The sequence below is a fragment of the Syngnathus floridae genome, chromosome 18 (assembly GCF_059516105.1).
Source record: "Syngnathus floridae isolate MCC-2025c chromosome 18, RoL_Sflo_1.0, whole genome shotgun sequence".
Classification (NCBI taxonomy): Eukaryota; Metazoa; Chordata; class Actinopteri; order Syngnathiformes; family Syngnathidae; genus Syngnathus; species Syngnathus floridae.
In genome coordinates, this window is record NC_142430.1 from 7,332,010 (window position 1) to 7,357,687 (window position 25,678).

Genomic DNA, 25,678 nt, shown 5'->3' on the forward strand with positions numbered 1-25,678 from the left:
AAGCTGGAGTGGATGGAAAACAGGATGCTTTTATTTGACAAATGTCAGGGTTCCCCAAAACACTTCAAGATCCAAACTTGGTTTCTCAACATACATAAAGTAGAATAACATGACCTGTACATAACCTAAACATCCAAAATCGAGCTGTCTTGATGAGGGTTGCAAAAAATGTCACATTCATTGGCTGAATTTCGAAAAACCTGCTCGACAGTAAACATCGACGTGGTGTCACTGTCACACACTTGTATTTATTCACCTGCAGGGGGCTTCCAAGTTCTCTCTTCATTTGATAGGACAAGCAGAATTTAAAAGCAAACCTATTTCTTGTGTGTGCACGCGACATTGCTTCAGGACATAATAGTTCCAGGGAGAGTGATGTCACTCGACGAGTACGGCGTAATTGGCCGGGTAGAAACCTTCCTTCCCTCCGCTCAGGATCCCTCGGCACCAGCCCTGGTCGTCCTCCTCCTCCACCTTCAGGAACTCCTCACCTGGAATCACAAGCGGCATTGTATCAGTAACACTCACGGGCATGAATTCTTTATCCCTCGCAAAGAACGACACTTTCTGCAGATTTCTGGAAATCTTCTTTATCCGTGTGTGTCACCTGCTTTGAAGGAGAGCTCATCCCCCTCCTCCCCCGTGTAGTCATATAGAGCTCGAACCTTCACGCCTCCGATCATCACTCTAATAATAAAGGGTCATAAGAAACGGGGAGGCATTGAGAAACCACTTTTGGGATGGCGTCGACTTACGGCTGGCCTTCTTTGCTCTTCTGCTCTCTCTTCTTTCTTTTCAGCTTCTTCACCGGTGGAACCCACTCCTGCAAAAATACTTTTGTTATTTGTGATTCGGGGCAGGGCTTCGATACCTCTCTGGGTTCTGTACCTGGATTTTTGGCCAGTTGGTGAGCATGCCAGGCCCGTGATTGTTCTTCCACCATTTGAGATCCTCTTCCTCGTTGATGGCCATCAAGGCTTGGTGGAGGTCGTTGTACACTTCCTTTATGCTGATGTAAACAAACACGTTTGTCAAAAGCAATCAATAAAACATCCGGAAGATGGTCGTCTCTTCACTTCTCATTGTTGGTGACGTCGAGGTGTCTGTGGATGGACAGGAAGGCCTGCTTCAAGAAGCTGATGCGTTTCCTCTCTTCCTCCTGCGACTGCTCAAAAATCACCTCCATCTCCTCCATGTAGCGCGGCGTGTAGCTCGTCACGTCCTCCAGGATTTTCTCGTAGCGCTCCCGTGCCTGCGGATCGGCCACAAGAAGCACAGTGAAGTACAGTGTGTGATTTTTTTTTATTTTTTTTAAGCAATCACCTTTTCCTTAGCATCGGTGGCAACCTCTCTGGCCTCCGCCACCTTCTGCTTTTTCTCTGGACTGATATTTTCAACTTCGTTGACTTGTTTCTCTTTGTCCATGGCACTCTGTTCCTTCTGACAACACTTGTGGTAGGTGGCCCGGGCCTTCTCCAGCTGTACAACACATACATTTGCGAATAAACATTCATATAAAAATAATGGACCTGACAAAAATGATAATCCATCGTTCTGTGCAAAATAAAAAAATAAAAAGAATGTCATGGACCTTGCTCAGCCTCTTGTTCCACGGTTTCTGCGCCCGTGAAAAACTAGCGTTGTTGTCGTGGCTTTCCCGGAGGCCGCAAAAGAGTTTCTTGGGGAACGTATCCCTCTGCCAGGTCTTGACCCGGACGCCTTCCTCGGCCACGAGGGACTCCGAGATGGTCAAATGGAGAGCGGACAGGCGCTCGGTAGAGGTGAAGAAGCTCTGCCAGGCCGCCATCAGCGAACCGTAGAGCGGCCCTGACGGGAAAAATAACTGACCAAGTAGGAGCAGCACAATGTCCACTGAATTGAAGCAAGATCTGAAGCTGGTTTATATATAAAAAAATACATATATGGGGGAAAAAAGCTCTGCGTCTGTCTTACTCACGAGAATCCATGATGGCCTTCCACTTGGCACTCCACTGCCTGAGCTGCTGGGCGTACTGCTTTTCCACCGCGGCCCTCTCGGCGAAGCAGGCCACCAGGTCGTTGCAGGCCCGGTAGGACTGCTGGGTTCTGTGCACCGTCGGTACGTAATTCCCAGGCTGGAAGAACAACATAGCGATTTGCACGGGTTGTATGCTAGCCAACACAAGTTTTGTGGGTGTCATGGCGGATGCAAAAACTTACCATCCAGAAGCTGCGTTTGGCGAAGTCTTGAGTGGGTTCTGGGGGGAGGCTCGCCATGATGGTGGCTGTCTCGCTTTCGCTGTTGTGCGAGAGTTGCAAGGCTGTTTTTTTGTCGGCTGAGGCACGCCGGTGATTATCATGCAACTGGTTGGACGCCTCGACTGTGTCATTAGTCTGTCATCAACACAGCTGATCTGAAAACTGAGTTTCGCTTTATCTATACAAAGCTATTATTCAATCGTGGAAATGCTAGAAGGTCAATTTTAAATTTTGAAAATATATATATAATGTTATTGAAACAAGCCGTTACTTAGAACTTCCTGTGCTTGGATACGTGTTCCAGTGCCAGACTGGAATTCAAGAGGGGGGGGGGGGGGGGCACAGTAGGAATAGAACAGCTGCTCCTGCATTCTTCCCCAAAATAAACAGCAGTGAAAGGTCATCTTTCCATTTGCTCTGATTAATACAGAAAGCCCACGTCCGAGTTCTTTTGAACCGGCTGTAAATGAAAGCAAATTGTGGCAAAAGCAACAGTCTTCATGCACACAGATTGTCTCATGTGTGAGTAATGCAAAAAGTGACTAACCACGCCTCAGCACCACGAGCCATGACTGCACCTATTTGTCATGCAGCCAGTCAGTCGTCACACTTGGTACTAGACGTCGTGTTTTTCTCGCTGAGACTTACTAGCCGGCTGTATCTACACCTTGAAAATGCTTTTCGGATAGTCCATTAGTTTAGGTGCTTTAGAGCGCCTCGTTGTTGGCTACAAGTGCACATCTAAAGACTGATGGGGGAACGAAGAGGACGCTTGATCCGATCAAAGCCAGAAACAAAGTTGCAGTCAGTCACGGCCGTTGGCACTTATACGTTATCTGTGAATCACCACTGATTACACAAGACTGGTTACCCGAGGCTCTGCCTCTCAGGCCTACCCCCCCCCCTCCCGGACCGCCTTACCCTGACCCTATTTCCCCTCACTTAAAGTCACACACACACCAAAGAGTCACAAAAGTCTTACCTTTAACTTGACGTGTCCTTTCTTCTGCTTCCCCCTCACTTGAAGTCCATCCCTGGCATCACCTCACTCCTCTTTGACTATCTCCAGCCTCGAGGAATAACCCCTGAAACTCCAGACCCCCCCCCCCCCCCCCCCATTGCCCCTCCTCCTGTCACTCTCTATATGGTCCTAATGGGATGCCCAAGTGTCATTTTGACTGCGGAGGCATGTGAGCTTATTAGACAGTAGATGACATCCAAAAAAGTATTCACATTTTGTACATTTTGATAATCGTCGCAAAGAACAATGAGCAGAATAAAGACATGATCATTTCCGTATTTATTTCAACACAGTTTGACTTCTATGGCATTTAAAATGTCACTTTATATATTTTGTTAAACTCTGCATACGTACACTCATACTGTATGTGGTCATATTCATGATACATTTCACTAGACCTAAAATATTTTATAAATCATGTTGTGGTACGTAGTGCGTCCTACACTACTCGGCTTCAAAGAATACACCAGTTGTGTTTTTGTTACTCACATCAATAAGAGGTGTCAGCTTCACTAAGGTCGTCACTGGGTGAGGGGGGGAGCGATAGCGTCAACACAAATCTCCAAACGAAACAACACGCGGCCACACTATTTGGAAGACGGAGATTCTTCAAAATGGTTACGCTGACTTAAAATTTCAGGATGAGCTTTGGAATGATTCAGCGGTTCTCAAACTTTTGGGACATTTTGAGGAACCCCACATATTCTAAGCAAAAAAAAAAAAAAATACAATGTGCTATATATAGTTTTTAAATGTCAGAATATTTATAAAAAAGACTAATTTTGAGGGAAAAAAATGATGATAAATTCCTATTTTGGGTGAAATGTCATAAGAATAAAGTAAGAATGACATGCGGAGATATTCCAGAACTTACCAAAGCTGTATTTTGTCGGGATAAAAAGTCTTGAGAACCACCGACATATCGTTTGTTGGGCCAGATTGCGCAAAACGGGATTGTCAGCGAGTAGCAGCGACGGCAAACCCTAAAACTTTTTGAACAGATAATGAGCAGATTGAAAAAGGGGTGAAAGTTCGAGAGGTGAAGCCCTAAAAAGCCCTTTGTGATCACGGCACCTGGAGATTTTCACAATGTGGCACATGAATCATTGACTTCTGTATGGCACTCATTAAAAATGAAAAATATGAGGGAAAAAAAAATATTGCTGTGACAATATTACAAGACACAAATGACATTAGCCGCTAAAAAATATGGCAGACAACAGCTGTTGCGTTTACGTTCGTGTGGGAATTTTGGCATCTATTCGTCGAAAGCCTTTTTTTCTCTCGTTGGCGTTCCGACTTATTTTCCTCGCAACTTGAATTTCTTTACAATTTTCCCCCTTGCTACGAAATAAATGCAAGCGTCTTCCGCAAGCGACTCCAAGTGAGCGATTTGAGTTTGCGGCTAGTACAAACCTTATCATGGCTAATAGTGAATCCTATTAAACATGAAATCTATATTTAGTGCTCGCAAGTAACACGCATACAAAGCTTATTAGGAAACCCTTAAAAATGGTGGATTAAAAACAACCCCAAAAAATTGTTTTGCACCAATTACCCACATTTTTTTTTTTTGCAAAACAACTCAGTTAGGTCAAACTTCCTGGGTCGGTCTAATTTTTAACCCAGCACTTTTAAAAGTGAGAGAATTTTGGGGGCTTATGGCAGATAGATTAAACTAATTACTATTATACTTTCTTCATCTACAAAAAAATAATAAATCCTCTGTTGTGCTCAGACTTTGGCCTTGTAGCGCAACAAAGTAATGTCACGATGAGGTCCTTGTGTTTCTGGCAACATTTGAATTGTGTTTACACTTTAAGCATCTTTTTCAAGTCAGACTGGCATTTACTCAGCGTTTGCAGCAGATGGTGTGAGAATCCATCTGTCCTTGCATGTGTGCGTTTTACTGCCTATTATAATAATTGTGATATACAGTGAACCCAAGCTATATATTTTTTTTTTTTTTTTTTTACATAATACACTTGCTTTGTTTTGGTACAAAAAAAAGCTCCATGTAACTATTCATTTAGCAGAATCAGAAATTTTCTTTTTTTTTATGTTTTCAGTATAGATCATGTATGTGTGTGGAACGTACCTGGTTCAATAAAGCGGGGGTTCACTGTATACTTCATTTCAGCACCGTGTTTTGAACCAGGACTCATTACGCTCACCAGACAGCCTGACAAAGTGTGCTGAAGTCCACTGTCGTCCTCTTCCAGATCTTCTGTTCATGTTGCTTTGCCAAGTCACACTTTTTTTTTTGTCATCTTTCAATCACCCCGTCACTCTCAATCTGTGTCTCTGGGGGAAGGAGTGACATGCCTGGGGAGAGAAGGAGGGCAAATCAACAGCGAAGGGGAAATTAAAAGTGGGCTGATAAAAGTCACGTGTAGCGGGCGTGGTGGGATTGATGAAGCATAACTATAAATTGTATACATGTGATGAAGAAAAGTGGCGACTCAGCTTTTCCTTCCTCTGTGACCTGCGACCCTGCCACGTTTTGGTCTTCCCTCACCTGTCAGTGAGTTTCTTCAGCGCCCTCTCGATGTTCATTCGATGCCCCACGCGCGTCACCCCGAGGTCCAAGAAGTCGTCCTTGGTAAGCGAAGGCAAATGAGATCCGTCGATTTCATTATCGATAAAGCGCTCTATGTGTTCGCCCAGGTTCAGGTAAGCCAACCAGTCGGCCACGTCGTACTTGGTCCAGTAGGGCAGCGGCTTGAGGGCGAAGGGTTTGGTCGGTGGGGGCGGGGTGAGATGGGGGTAGTTGAGGCAGGACGGGCTCGGGGGGAGGCGCAACGGCGACGAGGCGCCGGAGAGGTAATGCGTGGGGGAGATGGAGTGGGAGACCAGCATCGGGTTTGGACTCGGCGCGCCCGACGGGGAGAAAAGCGGCGGGGTCGAGTAGGGGTCGCCGAGAGGGAGGCCGGGAGAGGGAGGGGTGAGGGGTCCTGGGAATTCAAAAGGGTTGCTGTAGACCGGAGTACTGGGAAAGATGGGCAGGGAGGACGGTCGGGGAGGGGTGGAGCTGGGCTGCTCGTTGTTGTAGATGAGCGGACTGGGGGCGCGGCGTCGAGAAACGGCAGATCGCATCTCCTTGGAAGGGCTGCACTGGAAATCGAAAGTCTGCCGCCGCATCTTGGAGCGGTGCTTGGGCGACGTCGGGTACGGGCAGTAGGTTGGCGAGTGGGGAGGGTGCGAGTGAACCGGGGAGGTGGGCATCTGCGGTGAAGGCGAACGGGTCCAGTTGCGTTGTCCCGCCACCTGCGGGGACGGGGATACGGAGGGGGAGGGCGGCAGATTGGGCTGATGGTGTTGAGGCGAGGGAGGCGGCAAGGGGGAGGTGGAGCGGCCGGTGGGGGGGCTGTGAAAGACGTCGCCGAAATCTGCCGAGTACCTAAAGGACAAGATTGAAAGTTCAAATCAGTGAGTCACAACAGCAGTTGAGTGCCACACGTCAGAATAAGCCGGAAACTTTTAGCTTTCTAATAATTCCTATCAGAGTGATGATATCAGGAGATACACAAATAATGTTAGGAATTCCTTCTAACCTGTTCATGGTGGGTGATTTGGGGGCTTGACTCCAGTCGTCCATGCTCCTCATGCTACTCATCTGATGAAGCTTGGAGCTCAGCTCATTGATGATGCTGGCCTTCACACCCGAGAGGGGCGAGTGAAGCCTGCGTGCGTCCAAAGGCACGCCGGCTCTCTGGAGCTGCTCGTGCTCGCCCACCTCGCCCCAACCCGCCGAGCGAGCCTCCATCGGCCTGTCTAAGCAGGCTGCCAAGGTAGCGGTAAAGTCGTGCTCCGCTTTGGGCCTATTTTGCAAAAGTTTGCTTTCATCAGGTAGGGCTCCTCCGTCCGTCCGGATATTGTCTGGGATGTTTTGCCTGTGCAGTTGTAAAGGCGCAGGGTTGGTGCTGTTTTGTCTTCGTAGCGCAACAGGCAGGACCTTACCCACTGCCTCCTTATAGTGAGTCATCTTTGGAAAGGCGGGGTTGGCCAATTTAGCGCTCTGTACCTCAAATGTTTGTCCACCGGAGTAAGCTGAAGGTGGATCTTTTCGTCCCTCGCAGAATGCGCCATATCCTCCGATGCCGCTCCTGTCCACTCCTTTGAGAGTCGTCAATCCCAACATGTCGATATGGTGGTCGCTGCTGCTGTGACTGTCCAGCTCTTCGATCCCGGAATCCAACACGCCGTCCTGCCATTCTCCGCCCTTGGCAGGGTGATGAATATGGTCGGCATACGGTCGGCTCCCCGCGCTGAAGCCGACCTTGGTGCCCCCCGCCTTCGCGGTGTAGTCGGAGGCCGCGGAGGTCGTGGCGGCCGCGCTGGCCGCGGTGGTGGTGGCGTAGGTCACGGTGGTGGCGAGGGCGGCCGTGCCCCTGTCGTGCGCGGTGGCGTCGTTGGAGCCGCTGTAATAGGAGTGAGGGAGGGACATGGGTTGGGGTCTGTGCAGGTCGGCGGAGGGCAGAGCAGGGGACGGCAGAGACGGCGAGAGAGCCGACTGCGTCAGGGTGGCCACCTCGCTGTCGTAGGAGGTGAGGCTCGAGGTGGCGGAGTCGCCGCCCTGCGAAGACGTTTGCGGAACGCTCGGGCTCTTAGGAGACGGCAGAGGGGGCGGCGGCGGAGCGGCCCATCGTTGACTCGCGTTTTGATAGTGCTGGTAATCCTTCACTCTTTCATTCTTGCCGTTGGCAAACTGCAACGGAGGCGGCAAAGGGTCAGCAAAGACAAACTCCTCGTCGACATCTATCGAGGGCGCCGGTGGGGGCAGAACCATCATTCCCGGATTTTGCTCTTTTGTCTCGGCCGTGGCGTCGGGCGCCGAGGGGACGGTGTACTGAGGGATGTAGCTGGTGCTTTCCATCTGCAGGAAGGACGGCCTGCGGGGGGCGGGCTGAGACGGGGGTGGTGGAGGCTGTGTGGGTGGAACAGCTCTGCTACCGTGGGCCTCTCTCTCTCCTTCCCCGGAGTTCGGAGGGGAATACTGACTGTTTCTCTCCTCCGAGAAACGAACTCTCAGGCCTTCTCGATGTCCTACGTCCTTGTCTCGCTCCATCTTCTCCCCTCCTCCCCCCACGCGTAAGATTCTCGGCGACTGAGGCCGGCTTTGAGATGCGGGCGAGGTGACGGTGGAGGTCAAGTGAAGGGAAACGGGTGACGTATAAGTGGATTGTGTCTGGGTTGCGAAAATGGAAGGCGTGGGGGTCTGGGTGGGGGTGGTGAAAGCTCCCACTGTGGACAGCTGCCGACCAAAATGTCTCTCCTCTCGGCGAGTCCTGCGATCATCCTTCAGGGCCCGTTCCCTCGCCGCCAGCGCCAGTCCAAGAGGAGAGGAGGGATCCAGAACCTTCCCGGTGAGCGGGTGGATGAAAGTCGTGGCTGGCTGCGAGCCATACATGGACGGCGCCGAATTGGGTTGTCCGTCCTGACTGAGGACGGGAGAAGAATACTCGGGCAGGCCAAAGGCCGGAGGCATGCTGCTGGAATAGTGGACATAATTGTCTCCGGAAAACATGCCCTCATCGATGGACTTGGAGGGTCGCAGCCGAGGGCTCGGTACTTCTATCTGCGAGCTCTGCAATGGCTGAAATCTCGCATTGAGCGCTTCCCCGCCTTCGCCCCCTCCCGCCTCCCCCTGGATGTCCTCCTCGGACGAGAGAAAGAAAGACGCGCTTTTTCTTCTCATGTCACGGAAACGTTCCCTCTCCCTACGCGCGCCTCCGCCTCCATAAGTCGTTGCGAATGTTGAGGAGTGGTCTACGTTCTCCAGGTTTTGCTTTAGAGAAAGGGGAGGAGCGGGAGTTGACTGAGGCAAGGTGGATGAAGGCGGCTGAGCGGGCGTGGAGGTGAGAGGTGACGGAAGAGTGGAGTTGGGGCTTTCCGGGGAGGCTTGAGCAGAGGCGTGGTCCTCGGCGTCCTGCGGGACTTCAGCCTCCGTGCTGCTACCCTGGCTGCTTCGACCGCTGCTGCTGGTGGAAGGCGCTTTGACGATGATGGTGGGGATGGGGATGGACGTCTTCTCTTTGGCTGCGCCGCCTTTCCCACGATGCTGCCGCAGCCCATCCTCAACTTTGGACTGTTTAGTCAGAGCGCCACGACCTCCCCTCCGGCCCGCGCCTCTGCCGGGCCCTGCTCCGCCTTGCTCCCTCGCGGCTCCCTGTGAATGATGGGGCAGGTTTTGTTGGGTTTTAGGTTTCGCGCTTGTCGGTGGTGTAGCGCTACTGTAGCCTCTTCTTAAGCCCCCCATCTTGCCGCCCCCGCCGCCGCCACCACCTCGCCTGGGCGCCTCTTGCTGCTCCCTGGCACTCAGTCCTTCTGATTGTCTGCGGAGAGTGGAGACCATCACCTGCTGGTTGATCCCGCCTCCTCTTTCCCAACTTGACTGATTAGGATGGCCCGTTTGGGACTGGACCTGGAAGTGGGCTTGAGATACGGGCGGGATGGGCATGGCGGGCCCCCTCCCGGGATGGGGGCCGGCGGATAACGGCGGCTCGGGTGCCGATGTGTTTGGGGGTGGGGGGATTTCTTCCGGACCTGGCACCGACAAGCTACGAGCCAACTTCATCGCTGGCGGGTGAAGATACTGCCGCTCCTCTTCAGTTATACCTGAGTACGACGCAGGCAGTCACAAAGAAAATGGAATTCATTTATCGCCATTCTAGATTTTTATCTTGACATTCGGCCTTACCGATGGATTTCTGACGAATCATGACTGCGTGCTGGGCTGGTTGAAAGTGGGCTTGGTTGTAGGTAAAACCAGGTCTGGCGTTTCCTCCGGATTGCAGCTCATATGTTGCCTTGGGGTACATAAGAGCAAAATAGAATCGTGGAAGGCCAAACAATTTCAAGACATGAAAAAACATTCAGCCAGTCTACTGCTGCACCAGGCAACAGAATGGATGAATGGACAGAGCCTGACTCAGACTTTAGCAAACGTGTGGGTGGCTCATTGTCAATCATTTTCAAGCGCCGTGAGGGCAGCGGAGCATCCCCACACAACTAAAAGACAAAGAAAGGCCGCATGATTAAATCTGAGCAGAGCAGAAACTCGCTCCGCAGGAAGACGAAGACGCGCCAGATGCACAGTTGGAGGAAAAGCGGCAGAAAATACCTCATTGGCGACATTGGGAGCGATACTCTTGCTCCGGTCCCTCTTGCCTCCGTGACCTCTCTGGCCTTGGTTGTCAGATGTAATGGTGTGTTGGGCAGCGGCCAGGATTTCATCCAGTTTATCTTATTTGAAAAACAAAAAGCACTTCTTGATGTCAAAAGACTCCATGACCAAAGAATGTTTCTTACTCAGTGCCATCTGATAGACTGTCCTCTTCCTATCAGGACCCTGCGAGGAATCGTAATCTGTGAGAAAAAAAAAAGAGAAGCTAGCATCAAACGGCTCTTAATTAAGGCCCAGGGGCTGATGGAGTCAACGATAAAGCCCAATGTTCACCTGCTTTCTTTTTCCACGGAGAGGCAGCTGGAGCGTACATAATCGGGGAAAATATAAATTAGGTGCAAATACATACAAGCGGCGTGTCGGTGGGTTGGTGTGGCAGATGAAGGGATGGAATACATACGCAGGAAGACACAAGATGGTGGTGATGGGGACGCTAATGACAATGAGAGCGCACGCTTTGGTGATTCTCCCACCTTTGTCCACTTTTGAGCAGCACATTTGGTCGAAGGGGAGGAGAAAAGGGAATTAGTAAGCATCAAATAAACGAGTTAGTGAGCTTTGATTTCTTGTCACCTTTCTTCTTTACAAGGAAATAGCTGTGAAAATGTCACAAAATAATTTCGCAATTAGTATAATCTTGGATGCTCCTCGTGATCTTACCCATGTCCTCCAGCTCTGAGGTCATTGACTTGGAGCGCAGGGCGATGGCGGGAGGGGTCAGCCTTTTCGACTGCTGCGGGGCTGCGGAGGGAGAAGAAGCCGGCCATTTGATGCGGCGTGAACACGCAACGGAAATATGGCGCTAACCTTTCTTTCGAGCGGTATCCTCCAGCTCGGGATTTCTGGCAACCATGACAACCTTCACCATCAGACTGTTGCCGCCCTGCCGGATGGTGTTGACAACCTGCCGGTGTCCCACCTTCACCACATTCTGGCCATTCACCTGAAATCATCAACATTGAAATAAATAAATAAAAATATTGCCCAATTTCAAAATTGTGCACACCTCGATGAGGAAATCCCCCATCCTCAGGCCGGCCCTCCACGCCACGCCCCCCTCATCGACCGATTCCAGGTACTGCAGCGCGGGGAACGCTGGCGTCGGAGTGAATTCCTCTATGGGAGTTTGAGCTGTGGAGAATTAGGCAGAAAATATAAGTGTGAGTAGACACGAAACGATTGAGTGATTTTTTTTTTTGCGCACCTTTGGCTCCCCTAAGAACGAAACCGAATCCCTCATTGTCTTTCTTCTGCAGGAGTGCTGTCTTCTCCTTAATGATGTAGTCACTGCGAGGGACACAGAGGAGTCATTTGACTTCTGCTGCGGGAGGAAAGTAATTTTGTCAATTTGAGAGAGAGAGAGAGAGAAAGAGAGGGGGGGATAGTTGAACTGCATCACATTATGAAAGCAGAGTGCAGCAAAAGAAAGGTCGGTGGCAAAATAAACAGCGGCCGTGCACAAAGAGAGCGTGAGTGACACGGGATGCCATTCCGTACTAATCCCGTCCCCGAGTTAAACAGAAAATACGAACTTCCTAATGGCCGCAAGGATGCAGCCTCGGCGACCGCTCATATATGACTCTTTGTCCTCCGAGGGTTTCTGAAGAATAGTCACAACTTGAGCACGGAACCAAAGACTACTTTCCCTCACTGAGGTCCGTCCCTCGCGCGCCAACGCTTCGCCGCCTTCCAGCCATCTGCTCCTCACACCTCATTCCTTTTTCTCTCACCCTGTCCTCCATCATGCGTTCCCTCTCTGAAGATCAAAGTAACATGGAGTGGGCGGACCGATGCATTGGGCTCTTTGCGCATACACTTGTACGAAAGGGGGGGGGGGGACACGGCCCGGTGACGCCGTTCCTCCAGGTGTTTCCGACGTTTGCGGACTCGTGTGTACTTTCACCACTGGCTAATTTGGACCACAGAAAAAAAAAAAAAAAAAAATTTCAACTGTTCATCTGCTGAGCATGATGTAGTGGGGACAGTGTGATGTCACAAGTGACACACACACACACAGCGGATGGAGATGTATCAAATATTCAGCCAACGCACATAGGTGTTATTGGCTTCGCATCAGAAGCACCTTGAATGCAAAAGGCGTATTAAATACACAAAATAAAATTGAATGTCATCCAACACACCTCATCAATTATACAACGGCTCTTTAAATAGCCAGCTCCCTATGAATGAGAATCGGCTTCAAGGTAATAACCAGTCAAAGAGAACGCGATACACCCACATTGTCTGACTGAAATGCATTAACGTGTGCTCTCGTCGCACAAACACACACACACACGATCACAGAGTTCCAAGACAAGGCAAATTGGCATGCGGCAGCGTCTAGCATCTATAGCCACTTTACATGACACGGAAAATGTCAGAGCCACGCACAAACGGAACGATGACAAGCGCGCGGGCACATCAATTTCGGTGTTGGGAAGAAAAAAAAAAAAAAAAACGACACGGCCTGTCGGTAGCGTGCTCTACCTCTCCCCTCTCTCCATTGTCCTCGCCTCACATCCATAGCCAGCCAAGGAAGGAGGAAACAGCCGCTACCTGTAAATGAACCGCAAGCTCCTGTTTCCGAGGCCCACTGACGGCCACGGAGGAGAGAGAGCGAGAGAGAGCGCTCTCTCTCGCCGCATCCCCCCATTGCCATGTCCCCCCTCCCTCCCTCGCTCATTGCACTCCCTCCTCCTCCTCCATCCCTGCATCCGACCAACGGGAGCTCAGGCAACCAGAGTGGGGGGAGAGAAAGCGGAAGAAGAGGAGTGCGCAAGTCCGCACGAGAAGCTGTTTGAGCTTCTAATAAATATCTTACTAGGGTCCACAATTGTCTGCTCTTTACCTCCACAAGTTTCACACTTGGAGAAATTGATGAGGATGATGTCTCGTGAGAGTTCATGGGAAAAAAAAAAATTCAAACGACTACTAGCACTTTGCTAGCAGTGTTTTGTAACAGCACGAGACAATAAAGGAGTTTGACAATCCGAGATTTCGATTCGTCTGTGTGCGGGATGGGTGACGATAACGAGACAGGATGCGCAAATGTACGCTCGCTGTCGCGGCTGAGTCACAGATTGGCGAAGAGCTGATTCCCGGCCGAGACGTAGCGCAAACGCACCTGCCAACCTTCGCGTCGCTCACAAACACTTGTCGTTGCTATGTGGAATCATATTTGACATTCTCCCAGAGAGACAAAACATGTACCGGATCACCTCGTTCCCGATGAAGCACCACTCCACCGCCGCTCTACAATAACACAATAAAAAGTAACAGAGAAAAAAAAATCCCAATTTGAGTTCAATTTAATCGCCCTAGGAGGATAAAGGCCAGTGTCGGCCTCGCGCTGGCCCGGCCGGGGTTTCTCAGCCTGCACATGACTCATCACCATGATGTACATATTTACTCACAAAGACATATTCCGACGCATGACGACTCCCAAGCAAAACAACATGGCTGCGTTCGCTCGAAAAAAGAAAAACAATAGAGAGAAGCCGCCGATTGGGGATGTCACACCGACATAACAGCACAGCGGGTGAAACAAGTGGGCTTGCTCAAACACGTTTCCTTCCTCGCCGCTAAGAACCGATAGATGGCTTGCTTATCACATCCACGGACAGACGCCATGTTCCCCAAGTTCCTATTTTTTAAACATTTGCTCAAAAAGTAACTACTTTTTTTGGGGGGTTTAATTGGGGGGGAAAAAGCAGGACGAGATGCAAAGGAAATCTTACCTGGGGCCATCGTTGCCATCGTAGGCGCCGACTGTCACGTTCCGGAAAAGCTTCCTCTTGGCTTTCCCGCTCTGCGTCTCTGCAAGGCACACGTGCGACCAGGGCGGAAGCTCCATTTACATTTCATCACTTTGGCCACCGAAAGGATAACGCTACCCAGAGGGAGCATATAACCTATATTAGCAAGCAGCGTAGCGTCCGAGAACTATCCAATTATTTTTCATATAAGCAATGTGAACTGGCAAAATATCTCCACCCGCTTGCCTTCACACTTAGAAGTTTGACGAGTTTTTTATCACGGATGGACGAATCAATTAATTTATTGGCGCGCTATCCAATCCGACATCTTACCTGTTCGATTGTCCTTGTTGGCAGGTGCCACTTCCTCCACGCAGTCCGAGGGGAACCACCCGGTGCGACCCTTAACCGTTCCTTCCCAGTATCCTCCCTCTCCGACGCTTAACACTGCCGAGGAACACGTACGTCGGGTACATCACGACGGCTTCTTTAATCTCGATTCCCTACCTTTAACTTTGTCGCCTTTGTTGAGCGGCAGGAGTCTTTCCCCGCTGGCGGCGTGCGCCCGGGTGGCTACGTAAACCCGCCCTGGCACGGCGCTGTACATTCGCTTCATTTGGCCACTCCCGCCGCCTGCAGGGGTCGCTCTGCGGACAAAACGACAATCTCTGAAATGAATATTTCTGAAAACTACTATATCGAGGCCAGAACTAGTGGATTTATTTCTACTACTTGCTAGAACGTTCACGAGCTGCTCCATGTGACATTCTCGTGGTTATAATTAGTTGGAAAATATAAGTGGGACAACTAAAGCTCAGCGCAGTTTATAAACGGAAGCTAAAGGACCTGATTAGATGGAGAAAGCCATGGGTCTCGGCGGGCTCCTTACCCCTGCCTGCCTCGTGGCTGCCGATGCCTTTCCTCGGTGTCACTCTGGCCTCCTCTCCCTCGTGAAGGAGAACGCGTTCGGTTTCTGGGGCTGCTCGTGCTTCGTAAGCCGACCGAGGCTCTACGCTGGCCCTGCGGAAGCGACAAAGACGACGGTAGACTTGAGTGTTTTTGAGTTGTTAAGAGGAACTTTCGATACCTGAGCTGGGTTGGGAGTGGTTGCGGCCTTGTTGGGAACGACCACAGGGTCGGAGTGTGTCATGGTGCTGTCGCTGTTCGCTCGTAGTAACGGGTGGCACTGGAGCGAGGGAAGCGGCAGTGTAAGGGCGCTTCCTTTTCTCTTGGGGACATATTTGGGCGACTCCAAAAAGGGAACTAAAAAGAAAATGGAGAAGATGACCGTGATGGGTTGAAACCGAGAAAGAAAAAACTCACCTATGTCGGAGTCTTTGTGGTTTTTGATGATTTCTCCGAGTTCAAAGTTACCGGACATTACAGCCAGCTGCAAACGGAAAAAAAAGTAAAAATAAAGAACCGATCCGAGTGGGGGCAATCAGTGATTGGCAGCTTACCTGAAAAGGGGTTTGACCATGTTTGTTCTTGGCCTCCCGATTTGCTCCCCTGTACAGAAGAACCCGGACACAGCTTTCCTGGTGGAGGGACAATCTCAGCATTAGCACTTTTTTTTTTCTTTTTAATTAAATCAAGGGATTTGTGCTACTTACTTTGTTGTACAGGGCAGAAATGTGAAGTGCGGTATTCCCTGAGGCATTCTGAGAGGAGGTGTCCGCCCCGTAAAACAGAAGATGCTCCAAATGTTGGGCAAAGCCGTTCTGGCAAGCCTTTCCAAGTCAAAAAAAAGTGGCATATAGATACACACACACGCGGTGTTAAATTCGACAAACGCCGTATGTGAAATAACATTTAGAAAAACACCAGGCTAGAATCTCCAAAATGTGTTTTTACAACAGGGTCATCTTAATTAAAGTGACACAGACAAAACATTAATTAGACAGAAATGAGCTTTCAGCACATTGAGAGGTTTCCTCCTATTTTCCAGCAAAGACTAAAATAATCGCACGACATGTGCAAAGTAAAGAGATGGGGAGGGGTGGAGGACGAAGCAGAGCAAACCAAAATAAAATACCATGACAACGAGCTCGCAGCACACATTCATCAGAGTGGCGCGCAGACATAATGGAAGCAAGCGATGGGGCTGCATCTAAGCGCACACACAGATTGGCTGCTACACATTAGCTGTAATTAGCACGAGATGAGTCACGTTTCCAACAGCAAACAAGTCTTAAAACGTCCCCTGTATTATATCCAGGGTGAGCTTTGATTGGCTCCGCTCGGTGGTGAGCTGATGCTATGAAAGGTACCTTATGGATTTCTTCCATTCCAAACTCTTCTTCATCCCTGTGCTATTGGGAGGAAGAAGAGATTGCGGAAAGATGAGTGCGTGAAGGACAGCAGAGTAGAATGTTGAAGCACATTTGAAGATTTACTTAAGTACAGAGTATGTATAAAAATATATAACGCAAGAATCCACATGAAAATGGACACATAGGGTGAATATCAAGAGATAAGTTCCCCCCCCTGAAGAGTACCTGATGGGACTCATCCCAACCGTTCTCATCTCTGGTCCCCAACTTGGCCCGGTAATAAAGCAAAGTCTCGCAGCAGGAGGTGTCGCCCCCTGTCAGGACGGTGTGGTACAGCGGGGTTAGGCCATAGCGGTCTTTGCAGTTTGGTGAGCTTCCCAGTGAGAGGAGAGCCTGGTAAACGAGGAAAACCACGAATGAACCGGCAGGTAGACACTTTTTTGACGTCACCTCGGAGTTCTTACCAGAAGCCCGGTATGATTGTGAACCCTGACAGCTTTGTGCATGGCGGTCGTGCCATCCTTGCTTCGGAAGTCCAAATGAGCTCCGCCCTGAACCAGAGCCCTGATGCCCTCCATCGGCAGGCCCGACTGCGCCGCCACAGTCAAGGGGGTCTCTGGCTCACAAAAAATAAAGATGTAAGGGTCATCTTAATCATGAGTGGCCAATGATTGATAATCTCACCTCCGCTCTCCGGGTCGTGAAAATTGGGATCGAGACCTCTATCGAGGACCTTGAGCATTTTGTCTAGTGCTCCGGTCTGAACGTAATCCATGAACTTTTTCAGACTGGCCTGAGAAGATGGCAAGGAACGTGAGTAGAAATAATCATTTTTCCACAAGTCACTGACTAATTTACTAACCTTTGAGCAAAGCTTGGAAATAGCTTTTTCATCCAGATTTGTCTGCTTGTAGACTCTAGTTTTGTATCTAAACTGAGAAACGGAAAAAAGGTTGTTGGCATTATCGGTTTCACCAGCAGAGGGCAGTGTGAGATCATTGTGTATACCCGTCATAGTTAGTATTAGCTTCTTATTATTTTCACATTTAACATTTTGATAGTTTTTTGGCAGCTACTTTTTTTTCTAATCAAAAGTAAAATCCACCTGGGAAATCAAGTCTAAATTGCCAAATCATCCAATTGGAACTGGCTTAACGATGTAAACTTGTTTACTACCTCCAGGTAAGGCACGCCTTTCTCAAAGGACTGCGAGTATTCCCGCAAGGTCCTCTCTTCCTCCAAGAATTTAGCATCGCGGCCTTCCCCGGCCGGCTGGAAGAGACCATAGTTGTAGACGTCCCACAAGGTCTCGGTGAGGGAACCGATGATCTGCTGCTTGGCGTTCCACACCGTGCAGTCCTGGTCAAACTGGACACACCTCTGCAAGACATGTCAAAGGTCTCTCAACAATAAATAAAATGATTCAAATCCTCATTTATGTTGTTAAGATCCATCAAACGGCGGTGAATTAGAAGAAAGCAACATTTTCCTGCTGAGCCAAATGAGGTCCACGTGGAATAGGAGTTGCTTAACGTTCAATAATTCATTCTCTGCTACAGTAAACTAAGACAAATAAGAATCGAGGTCAAAAGTCTCCCTCGTGGTGAATTTGTGCAGCGATCGAGTGGAAAAAGAGCAAATGACATCCACCTGAGACTCGCTGGCCTAAAAAAAAAAAGGTTATAACGACAAACGTGTGGAGAAGCCGCGGGAACGGCGAGTACAAATTGCACAGCTCAGCGCAATTCATGCTCAAACCGCCAACTGACCTCTGCCGCCCTCAGCCGCGAACATGATCATCCCAAGCAACTCTATTGGCATGGCAACCGCTTCATTAGAGCAGGCAGGCCCCCGTTGCCGTAGCGATATCTTCACCGCCCCAAGGGGCTCGGACACAGGACGCATACGATTATATTGTAGGATATATTATTTGTGCTTCATGCACCTGTCTCTCTCTCGTCATGTTCTGGAGGTTTAGGTAGGTTCTGTAGAGAACATTCCATATCTGGTCCCATCTCTCCCCAAACTCATTAAAATCCAATTAGATGATTAGCAATTACGGCCACATTGAGGGCAGATTAGCTGACATGTAGAACAGCCAGCGTGTAAGGGAGATAGCGGGTGGAGGAGGGGGCGAGTCGTGCTTGTCAATTCTCACCTGACACTTTGGCACAAGCGAGAAATGCTGAGTGTGAATTGGAGAAGAAAAAAAAAAACAACAACATTCATACCTGACCCTTGGGCAGATGTTTACATGTCTGCCTGCCGTCACAGGCGGATGAAGTCAAGCTCATTATTTTCTCTCCTTACCTTCTGGGAATCATCACTTGCCAGAACGGCAACACTGTCAAACCAGTTGTGGTTTCAACAAAGTGTGCAAATAGCTCGACCGACTCGAAATGTCTGCTTTCGGATTGGATTTGACGTTTCTTATTTAGGGTTGACGTTCTGCAAAGCCGTCGTTGGGAGTTTCTTTGTAACGATTCATAAGAGTTGGTTATTGCTTTGGCTCCATCAGAGTCGTTGCAATGATTGACCTACTGTTTGCTTGATGTCAGGAATGCCGATGCGGAGCAGAATCATGGTCAAGAAGGTTTCCTCCATGGGCGCCATGGTGGTCATGCTGCGCTCCATCAGGGCTCTTCTCTTATGAGTTGCGTTGGAGCCTACGTGATGCTGATTGGCCGCCGCGCCTTGGTGCTGCGTCTTATTGGTTTGATGACGAAGGGTGGCTTGATTGGCCGCGTAAGCGACCCCTCGGTTCCCCGACCTCGCGGGCCGCTCCGTCTTCTGCTTTCCGGCCGCGTCGCCGAGTTTGCCTTCCCGGGATTGTCGTCCTCCTGTCATCGCCTTCTCCACCGGGTCGCCTAACCCTCCGTTGTCAGGTCCACTTTCCCGTTGCCGGGTTTCTCTGCCCTGCTCCTCGTCCTCCTCCTCCTCATCCTCCGGGTCGCTGTCATCCTGAGCGGGATAAAAGCGCTGGTTATTTCCCAGCACGGTCGGCGGCGCAGGGGTCACTACGGAGAAGGCCGAGTGACATAGCTGTCGTGACGATAAAACACGGCTGGCATCATTCTTATGAAACATGCTGTGGAGGACAAGCAGAGAAATGAGTCACTTTCCAGTTATGGCAGGTCAACCTGGCAACTTGGTGATGGAAATTCATCACTTATTTAAATTGCTTTCAAATAACTGAGACTTAATGTATGGCAGAATTTTTTTTGGAGGTCTTGCAGATGATCTAAGATAAGATGAAATGAATGATAATGATAAGAAATCAGCAAACAAGGATCTGGAGAAGATAAATCAAAGCTCAAGTAGAGGCTCGTTTTTCAATCTATATTTCATTTCAAGATGAATGATTCTTTAATCACAAGGTGCCATTAAGATGCTTGTTAGCACTGTCAGGGTTTGGAGGGGGGGGTTGATTTATGAACAAAATCTCATCTAATATTGGATGGAGACGTTCACTCAGCGAGATAAGAGCCGAGAGATTCGGCAGGAGAGCTAATTGGCATGCCAAAGTGAACAGGAGAGCTGCGGTTTGCATAAAGCTGACTAATCCGATTTGGGTGCGGAAAGGCGAGGGAGAGGACAACAGAGTTGCGGGATGAATGAGAAGCAAAATTAAAAAAATTCCGACGCCTCACTACATTTGTTTGGCTCCTTTGTTGGACCCCAAAAAATATAAAATGGCCTCTAAAGTGCATCACGCCATCAGGAGATGGGCGTTAATTGAAAATGCCAACTAGGAAGTGATTCATCACGATGACAGAGATGGATTCGCTTGTTCGGAACACTGAGAGATTTGTGACGCACATGAACGGATTTTTCCGCTCCTCCGAAGGTAATATTCGTTTTGACACGATACACCGGAAAAGGATCTGTCGCCATATTTCCTCATTTTTTCAATTTCTCCATCGGTTATGTAGGACAGCACGAGTGTATAGATATATTTTCAGTGTGTCAGTCCCCGGAAAGTAGAATTGGAGATCATCCAAGGAACAGATTGTCCCACTTTTTTTTTTTACGTCTCTCTAAAGTAGAGCGGCCAAGTTGTGTCCTCTATATTGCTCTCCTTCTCTGGCTTCTTGCCCTTCGGCTTCCCCTCACGCCGCCAGTGATGAGGAGCAATCAAGAGCACTCCAGCCCCGATCAATCACCGTTCGGACACGATGAGTCACTCGAGTGCCTGGAGTGGGGCCCGCTGTTTTTGTTTTATCGACGATGACATCACAAGTGCTTGAGCCAATGACGCCACTAGGAAACGGAAGCGTGTCCATCCTTCATGTTGAATAAGAAAAGGAAGTTCTATTTAGTACTTATGTAACAATTAAGGAGATAAAAGCGCGTGTTATTTTGTCATTAATGACAAATGCAATAGGTGTATGCACCTTGGCCACCAGAGGGCAGTGTAATACACATGAAATGTTTACAAAGATGCAGTAGCAGTAGATAAAGAATATATGCCTGTTTGTATTGTTGATATAACATTTCTTATTGTCACTACACAAGCTTTGTCTATGACCAGGATCCCAAAAGGCATTTTTTAATTGTCTCCAACCCAAAGATGGAATAATCTATGTCATATCTAACAAAACAAAGCTAATCTTGCTTCGCGGTAATTACACGGATGATTGCATTTGTTAGCCCCGGATGTACTGATGGAAATAAACATGCGTTGCCCTCCAGCTCAGTCTTCCACATCCTCACCTTGGCAAGGAGAGTTATTTTTAGGCAAAAGGCTCACCTGCCAAGTGATACTCAGCTAGTAGCCACGCGGATATGAGAGACGGAGGCTCATATGCATCTGTCTTGTCTTATAAAAAAAAAAAAAAAGGACGTGTATGGCAGGCCAGTAAGTGCAAGCTTGGCTGGCCGTCTCGTGTTGATAAAAATGGGCTGTCTTTCCCTTCAGACTGGATATAATTGGGTCAGCAGGATGGGGCGCCGAGGGCCTCGTTTGGGCTAAACTTGGCTGAATCTGCTGGGGGGACCTCGATGTGGATCACAATTGAGGGTTGAGATCCTGTTTACTATTTGCCCCAATATTTTGGTTACATTTGTGTGATCCAAATTGGAATGATGGTTAAATTAGTCTCCGGCATATCAAGCTGCCACAAGATGGCGCCGCAAAAGTGTTTTTATAATTGACAGTTTTGGCTTTAGTGAAAATCTCTTTTTTTTTTTCTCTGAATCGACTAAAAAGCAGTAAATTTAAACAGCCATGAATCAAACGTGGCAGTGACAGATTCACTTACCTGGCCTGCCTACTCACAAAAACGTAAACCTGAGTGACAACAATCAGCAAGATGCTAATACGAGCTGTTAGACACGGCCTCCAGACCGAGGACCGCGCCACAGTGACTGTCAGGCTCCATTACGGTCGGCACACCTAGCGTGTCATGTCACGTCATGAAATGCAAGGAAACGTTTATCAGCGTCATTTTATATTGGTAGCAGCGTTTGACAAACTTTGAATTTTCCACACCTAAAAGTTGCCGTTAAAGCGAAGCAAGAGAAGTGTGAATAAACAATGCGGTCGCTCTCCTTCTACATACGGCTCTTCCCATGTTGAGGAAGCAGGTTGCCATGGTAACACAGGCTGAAACTAACATGAAAGTGAGGCACTGGACTGGATGCGGCCACTAACACTTATCCCAACTGTGCTAACACAGTATTATCGTTTCTTTCAATATTTGTAGAAAATCTTTAAAGCCACATATAGAGTCTCTGCTATTGCCATGGCAACCCTGGATTGCTTGTAAAGCTCCAATTGAAATAAAAAAAAATGGTTTGAGCAGATAAGTGAATTTATAAAATGAAGAAATAATTTTTTTTCATAGCTGTTTTTACCAATGTGGTTAAAAGAAAACCATCTGGCAAGAAGCTGCTGCGAGCCACAGCTCGAGTAAAAATGCTCACGCGCAGGCTCACCTTATTCTTTCTTTTAATTCAATTTGCTTTTTCTTTTCTGGTGTTCCAGCCTGAAATAAGAAGCCCTTTCAAACCCCCCCCTCCCCCCGTCAGTAAAAAGTAAAGCCTGTCTGCCTCAATTTAACAGTGGATGTGCAGTTTGCCGTTTTTATGGCTGACGGCGCGTCCCCCAAACCCCCCCCACCCCTGGGAAGTGGAGCCGTACACGATGGACGAGGCAGAAACAGCAAGCGCCTCCTTTGCTCTTAATGAGCGCAACAAGGAGGCGCTTAATAGTTCATTAAAAATGATACTGGAGGATAATTCTTATGTTTAAAGCGCCAAGCCTTTCTGTGTGAAAGGGTGTTTTCCTCTGATAGTGCTTCTTTGTCGTTCCACCCAGCTTTAATCCCTCAGTGAGAGCCAATGTGGGAGCATCGCGGCGTGATTTTTCTTTTATATATATTTTTTAATTTGCATTTCTTCTCGACGGGGCTGCAGGTTGCCACTAATAAGACCAGACTGTTCCACAGCAGTTCGCTGTCACTGGAAATATTGGCTCGCCCGCAGCATTGCTATACCACATAGGTGGCGCTGTGGAGATATTTTTCTTACGGAAAGACGGTACTAAGATGTTATTAAGAGTTTTTGATTTTTCAACTTATTGCTCTCTTCTGCGTCTATAGCTTTTTAATCTTCTGTGTGACAATCTCATTGTCTTTTGGCATTAGGCACAAACGTTGCATATAATCACTCAGCTCGCATTCTCGGCCGTCCCCTTCCTTCTATTTTGATCAATTGCTGCGTTTGTTTGAGGAGGCTATTAATCTCAGTGGGCAGGCTGCACTCTAAATTGCCCCATTTGTTTGGATTTTTTTCTTCTTTTCTTTCCGACTAAATCCCCAGAGAAGCGCTTCTGTGAGGAAAAAAAATAATAATAATGCTTTTGAAGCCAATTTTGCTTGTTGTGCATTCCAGCGTGTGGTCTTAGGAGGCTTTGCAAAGTCAATTAGATTGTACAATACAGAAACGCAGCACTCATGTTACACTTTTCTGCCTATGCATGCATGTATGTTTATTTGTTATTAGGCCGCAGTAGGGAAAAACAAAGTATAAAGTCGTACAAGGGTCACTGGAAGTTTGAAATAATACAACGATAAAGCTGGAATTTATAAGGTCACTAGGCAAAAAGCTTTTAGGTAGTTTTCACAATAGCTGAATCATGTGTGTTTATTTTATTTTTTGAATTATGCCTTTGTGAAAACTGGTTGGTGGAGCCAAAAATGTTGGCAAAATGTCAATGATGTCATCGATTATCATCAACCACAAAAATGTGTCGCTTTTCAAGCCAGCAAGAAAGACCATTCATCAGTCTTGCTGCGTACGACAATTACCAAAGACTTTTCTTTAAAGTCTCTGTCCCGATTTACTTGCGGTGCCCACCTACATAAAAAATGTGAATCGGCCCCTAGAGGACTCGTTCTCCCTCCCGCTCGGTCACATGTTCTAGCGACTTACTCTCAGCAAAAAAAAAAAAAAAAATACATATAACATGAAAACACAAGTGATCACATTTGACATCACTTCAAATCATAAATGAGACGTAAATAAATACCTTTCACTTTGCTTGTGCCGTAGTTCAGGTCGTATCCACAAAGATCGCCTTGACAGCAAAGACAAAATAAAAAAATTAAAAATATATATCCACTTGATTAGTTGAGGGACAACATGAAGATTTTTGAGAGCACTTATTTCACTTATTCCTTATTTCAAGCCTTCCGGTGAGTAAATGTGCATCGGTGTGAAGCAAGCAGCCTGAGCTACGAGATTGTGCAGTCTGTCTCTTTTTCACTCTCCCTCACACACACACTCAGATTCACACGCACACACACACTTTCACCTCTTCATTGGCCCAGTATCGTGCTGGCTGGCGCTCTCTTTCTCTCCTCTCTGTACTGATGCCCCACCATCATACTCATTATTTATTACACATCACTGGATCAATCAAACACAAGCATTTGGTGTGTTTTCATTCGGATCATTTCCCTGGCTGTGTTTTCCCCATCAACTCAAGGTTTTAGGTTTTTTTTTCTTTAATCAATGATTTGTTCTAATTATTCCATTGGCGAGCCCTTTGACAATGTTTACCGTTAAGTTAGCAAATTTTCAAGGGACAAAAGGAGCAAACTAGTTTTGAATAATGTTATAATTTGCTTTTTTTTTTGAGTAAAGTGGAAGAACAGGTTCAAATCATCCTCCACGTGTGATTTTGTTTCAAGGGCATTATCAGCCAGGCGTATTTTTAAGAAGCCGGATGAAAGCCACCCTTATGATTACTTAACGCCGGCTTTTAGAGCTTCTCAACGGTAGATGGACAGCCAAAGCGGGAAGGGGAAGCTGCAGAAAATACATTAGCTGGCCCCAGAGTACACTTGTGAGAACATGGAACCTGCTATATGTGGCCTCTTAAGGGTAGAAGAACATCTCTGTGCTGACCCTTCATAAATGCACGAGTGGCTTTTCTCTTTTAATGGACTACTTATTGTTTGGGTCTATTACATATACAATTTGTTCCCGATAAAAAGCAAAATATGCCCAATAGATATGACGAGTATTTTTAAGGAAGATTAACATACATCACATTTTAATTAGTTTCTTTTAAAATAAAGCTCTTGTATTTGTTTTATTTCAAAAGTTTTACTTAACTGCAGATTTGGAACACTCCATCGTGGCACGTTCTGGTTCTATTGGCCAATCAGATTCAAAGGTGTGAGTAGGCTGGGAATCTGGAACATACCAAGGTACCGTTAGTACGATGCTGACCTCTGCTGTCCGGAAGGAGAACCTGCAATTGAGCACAGGATTTTTTTTATTATTCATAAATACAGAGGATGTAAACTGAAATGAAGTGGATGTTATGATTCTGTACTTGTATTATCAGCATCAATGGTGTGCCAAGGTTCAACTACACTCGACAGATTAAACACCGTCAACTTCCTCCTGCCAGATGGATGTGCAGGATAATCCCATTGATTTTGCTGCCCAGAGCAAGACAGTAAGGTGAGACGCTGAGCCGCAGCGTAAGTGCCATCAAAATCTATCCCCCCCCCCGCCCACTCTCGCATATCCATGTCCTTCAGTTTGCTGTCTCGGGAGCAGATAAAACCCAGCCCATATTCCGGCCACACCTGAGAAGAAGCGGAAAAATGAGAAATGAGAAGGTCCCATCGGAGTGCACTGCTGTGCAGGACGGGTCACTTCGAATTATTGCAATGAATACTGTCCTAAA

General features: G+C 48.0%; 2 protein-coding genes across 6 annotated transcripts; both read right to left on the reverse strand.

Moving 5' to 3' along the window:
• Positions 1 to 9: 9 nt before the first annotated feature.
• LOC148382707 (protein kinase C and casein kinase substrate in neurons protein 3) lies at positions 10 to 3,349 on the reverse strand. 3 transcript variants are annotated; one of them, XM_088359149.1, is made up of 10 exons: positions 3,221 to 3,349; positions 2,200 to 2,278; positions 1,958 to 2,114; positions 1,592 to 1,827; positions 1,324 to 1,479; positions 1,077 to 1,252; positions 889 to 1,009; positions 756 to 823; positions 608 to 687; positions 10 to 491 (listed from the first exon to the last, which is right to left on the reverse strand). In XM_088359149.1, the coding sequence occupies exons 2-10, from the start codon at positions 2,254 to 2,256 to the stop codon at positions 379 to 381; spliced, it is 1,164 nt and encodes a 387-aa protein (XP_088215275.1). In that variant the 5' UTR covers positions 2,257 to 2,278; positions 3,221 to 3,349; the 3' UTR covers positions 10 to 378. The 3 variants fall into 3 exon arrangements, with proteins under 3 accessions (XP_088215275.1, XP_088215274.1, XP_088215276.1); XM_088359148.1 differs by lacking the exon at positions 3,221 to 3,349 and adding an exon at positions 2,786 to 3,147; XM_088359150.1 differs by lacking the exons at positions 608 to 687; positions 3,221 to 3,349 and adding an exon at positions 2,786 to 3,147.
• Positions 3,350 to 3,515: 166 nt separating this feature from the next.
• LOC148382708 (SH3 and multiple ankyrin repeat domains protein 1-like) lies at positions 3,516 to 25,460 on the reverse strand. Of its 3 annotated transcripts, none has more exons than XM_088359118.1 (28): positions 24,005 to 25,460; positions 19,015 to 19,434; positions 17,650 to 17,853; positions 17,336 to 17,407; positions 17,158 to 17,266; positions 16,938 to 17,089; positions 16,699 to 16,866; positions 16,471 to 16,512; positions 15,814 to 15,930; positions 15,661 to 15,738; positions 15,524 to 15,590; positions 15,288 to 15,463; positions 15,090 to 15,220; positions 14,708 to 14,847; positions 14,534 to 14,647; positions 14,183 to 14,261; positions 11,650 to 11,732; positions 11,452 to 11,576; positions 11,253 to 11,388; positions 11,106 to 11,186; positions 10,919 to 10,927; positions 10,719 to 10,745; positions 10,571 to 10,627; positions 10,383 to 10,504; positions 9,960 to 10,068; positions 6,814 to 9,877; positions 5,778 to 6,659; positions 3,516 to 5,584 (listed from the first exon to the last, which is right to left on the reverse strand). In XM_088359118.1, exons 2-28 carry the CDS (start codon positions 19,318 to 19,320, stop codon positions 5,551 to 5,553), a joined length of 6,684 nt encoding a protein of 2,227 aa, XP_088215244.1. In that variant the 5' UTR covers positions 19,321 to 19,434; positions 24,005 to 25,460; the 3' UTR covers positions 3,516 to 5,550. The 3 variants fall into 3 exon arrangements, with proteins under 3 accessions (XP_088215244.1, XP_088215242.1, XP_088215243.1); XM_088359116.1 differs by having other exon boundaries at positions 19,015 to 19,561; XM_088359117.1 differs by having other exon boundaries at positions 3,516 to 6,659; positions 19,015 to 19,561.
• Positions 25,461 to 25,678: the final 218 nt, after the last annotated feature.